At 38.4% G+C, this 3,619-nt stretch overlaps 1 protein-coding gene across 1 annotated transcript in view; it reads left to right on the top strand.

Moving 5' to 3' along the window:
• Positions 1–1,708: 1,708 nt before the first annotated feature.
• Positions 1,709–3,619, top strand: part of LOC107689339 (ribonuclease inhibitor-like) — a 41,859-nt gene continuing 39,948 nt past the window's right edge. Inside the window, exons 1-2 of the mRNA XM_016487289.1 lie at positions 1,709–1,849; positions 2,847–3,020. Of these exons, the coding sequence (XP_016342775.1) occupies positions 1,761–1,849; positions 2,847–3,020 (263 nt within the window). The 5' untranslated portion in view covers positions 1,709–1,760. The remainder of the gene's footprint in view (positions 1,850–2,846; positions 3,021–3,619) is intronic.

Below are 3,619 nucleotides of genomic sequence, written 5' to 3'. Positions count from 1 at the left end.
GAGTCAACAACACAGAGTCATGTCTGAGACCTCTTCAATGTTTGTGCGCACACACTACACAACCTTGAGGGGTCCAGACACTTCCACTGTGGCGGTGTTGGTATTCTCGTTCCCATAAGCGTTATTGAAACACAGCATCGAGAGTAGCTTTTGATAGGGTCTTGTGTTACTTGACTGTAACCCTGTTCCTTGAAAAAGCGGGAACGAGATGCTGCGCCTCTATGCCACACTCTAGGCAAGCCTGGACGTCCTTTCAGACAAAGGTGTAACCTGAAGGTGTGTCCTTTTCACGTCTATTTATAACCCCGCTGGTGCATGTAATCAAATGACGTCACCTACCAAGGTTATTTAAGCCAATTCTTGGCGTGTTTGACACACATGCTTCACAACCAGTCGAACAAAGAATGTTTATTTCATTATCGAAACGCAGCATCTCTTTCCCGCTTTTTCAGGGAACAGTGTTACAGTCAAGTAACCTGAGACGTTCTTGCATGATCTTTTACCTCAAGTCTACCTTTGATATTTATACAAGAAACGGAGGACAACAGAACAGCATAGGTTACAAAAATGTTATTAGGTCAGAGATACATTTGTGCAGTTTATATCATGTGTCGTCAGCATGCTTTATTCACTAAATGATGACATCACACAACTGGCAACTTTGCTTCCAGTCAAACAGTTTTTATTGAAACATTAAAAAGAGCTGCCACATTTAATAATCTTAATATTTCACAGTCTAATATTATAATGTCTCATCTATAGGGTATAGTGAAGAAATACACGTTGGTTCACTGAAGAACTTACTTATTCAATTTTACATTTATTTCTTATTTTATGTTCATTTAAAACAGCATTGTATTAAAATGTTTTAATGTATTTTTTTCCATAAGAACTGGGAAGTGTTGATACAGACTATTTGTTTATGAAAAAGAATTACATATACAGAAGGGACATTACTGTATGAAACTGACCATTACATTGCAGCAGAGTGTGTCGTCTGCTGCGGGAGCCGGGAGGACAGTGAATCGTCCGCTGAGTGAGGAGAGTCTGGTGTCCACCACAGCTTACCGTGTTTTCTGTGTTATTAGGTGAGCCGGTAGCTTCCGCAGTCTTCTGCCGTGCCGTTGCTTTCCCAAAGCTGGCTTTCCTACAAAAATGGCAAACAAGGGGCTGCTGCTGTGTGTGACGTGATCACACAAAGAAACCATCCAATTTTACTGGTCAGGCATCGACCAATAAAATGGCTTTATTCCCACCCCAGTCCCGACCCCAGTTCTGCTCTCACGCATCTGCATTTAAGTAAAGTCAAGTCAAGTCACTTTTATTTGTATAGCTCTTTATACAATATTTTTTTGTCAAAGCAGCTTTTCAGTGTCAAACAGGAAAGTAGTTTGTCAATAATGCAAGAAGACAATTATGCAAGAAGAATTTACAAGCGCACAAGTGTGTTTTGCAACAGGAATATCGCAAAAGGAGTAGGAAATGTCAAAGCGCTAAGATTTGAAGCTTTTCATATCAGAACTGTGAGTTTACATTTTAACTTACAAATATGAATGTTATTATGACAAGTTCTCAAATTCAAATCAGCTAGCTGTCGAGTTATGCTACTCTTTTACCTTCATATAAACTGATCTGATTTGATATGAGAAAGTGTAGAGTGTGTCATTGTTCTCTACAGGTTGTGGGATTGTGGCTTCACAGATGAAGGTTGTGCTGCTCTGGCTTCAGCTCTGAGATCAAACCCCTCACACCTGAGATAAATGAATCTGACTGGGAATAAACTAGGAAATTCAGTGAATCTTCTCTCTGATGTACTTCAAAATCCTCACTGTAAACTGGAGATACTGTGGTAAGATTATATATGACACACTGTAAAGTATTTGTGAAGTGAAAAACAAATCACCCAAAGAAAGTCAGAAAAAGTTACAAAATGTAACAATTAGGTATCATTTGTGAAAGGAATACTTACTACTGATTGGATGAGACAACTGTCAATCAAGGTAAAGAAAGTAAGACATTGTGTGACTTTGTTTCTTGTACATGTGTGGACTTATGTGTTCATGTTAAACCTGTTTTTGCATTAGCAAAACCTTTAAATGGCTAACAGGCATTTAACAGGCCTATAATTAAAATTGTATGTGGTGTCCTCACGTTGATCAGATGGGCTGGTGTATCACCCACATGCAGCTCATATTGTTCCCAAACTCAAAACTGTGACTCTCTTCCTGCACCTTCAAGAACACCTTCACTGATCAGCAGCTTCAGTATGATAAGTAGTAGGTGTAGGAGTGGCTTTAGGAATAGACACATGTAAGGACACTATAAGGCAGCATCTGTTTATAATCAATAGAATCATATACAAAGAATATGTTCTTATCTACTGTTTTGTAAAGCACTGGAATACACTGAGGTATAAGTACTATCTGCCACAATTTACACTATGTATAAATAATATCTCACAGTGTAAGTGATCTTAATCTTTGCTATCCTTGGGTGATGGAGGATAAACACACATACACACACACACTACTCCATACAGATCAAAATAACAGTATAAAACTCAACTCTGTAATGAATAGTGTGATTAAACAGATTTGTATGAATGTCTTCATAAGACAATTTGTTTAAAAATACTGACAGTGCAATAAAGCAATACTATTTATTTTTCTCGAATGAGACTTTAGATGATTTATGATCATGCTTTTTTTTTTTTTTTGCTCTTTGACATTTTAAATCTCAGTTCAATGATCTATCACACATTGATTTGTACTTTCTCTGTACTAATGGATTCACGGCTAAACTAATCTGATCTGAGAGAGTGAAGAGTGTGTCATTTTTCTCTACAGGTTGATTGATTGTGGCGTCACAGATGAAAGTTGTGCTTCTCTGGCTTCAGCTCTGAGATCAAACTCCTCACACCTGAGAGGACTGGATCTGATTGGGAATAAAATAGGAGATTTGGGTGTGGATCGTCTCTGTACTGGACTGAAGGATCCTCACTGTAAACTGGAGAAACTGCGGTAAGATCATCTCTCTGATAGTCTCATGTCTTTGTCCTTTAATGTAAATTCTAAGACTAAAGCTTGTAAAATAAATGTTCACTAACACACTAAATCTCAGCACAACTGACTCTGATGACTGAAGATGAAGTTCATTTCATTCATCTTCATCACATCACATGAGCTGCTGCTCCTGTTTTTGACCCACCAAACATTTACTGGAGCTTCAGTTGCTTAATTCTGCTAGTTTGATAGATACTCCTTCACCTGCCATCTCTGTGTAAGAGTTTATTTTCCTCTTATTTTCCACTTTTTCTGAAATCCCATGAGCTCATTGTGTTCTCACAGATGTCATAAAGATTTAACCTGAATGTTCAGATACTAATCTGTGATTTATAGGGCTGCCCCCTAATAGTCGACTAACCTTTAGTCGACCATCTGTCACTGCATGACAGATGGAGGCGCCGGTGCGGTCACTTGCTCTTAAAATACTCTGTCATTTTTGTCATAGAGATAAGAGTAATACATCTTTCGAATCTGTAAAGCTTCTACGTTTATTTGTGTGCACTCACTATAACTGTCACGGAAACACCTGCCTCACCAGCCGAATCAGCCTCCTA

The sequence above is a fragment of the Sinocyclocheilus anshuiensis genome, unplaced genomic scaffold (genome assembly GCF_001515605.1).
Source record: "Sinocyclocheilus anshuiensis isolate Anshui unplaced genomic scaffold, SAMN03320099.WGS_v1.1 scaffold1335, whole genome shotgun sequence".
NCBI classification, from domain to species: Eukaryota; Metazoa; Chordata; class Actinopteri; order Cypriniformes; family Cyprinidae; genus Sinocyclocheilus; species Sinocyclocheilus anshuiensis.
This window is presented reverse-complemented; position numbering and strand designations above follow the sequence as displayed.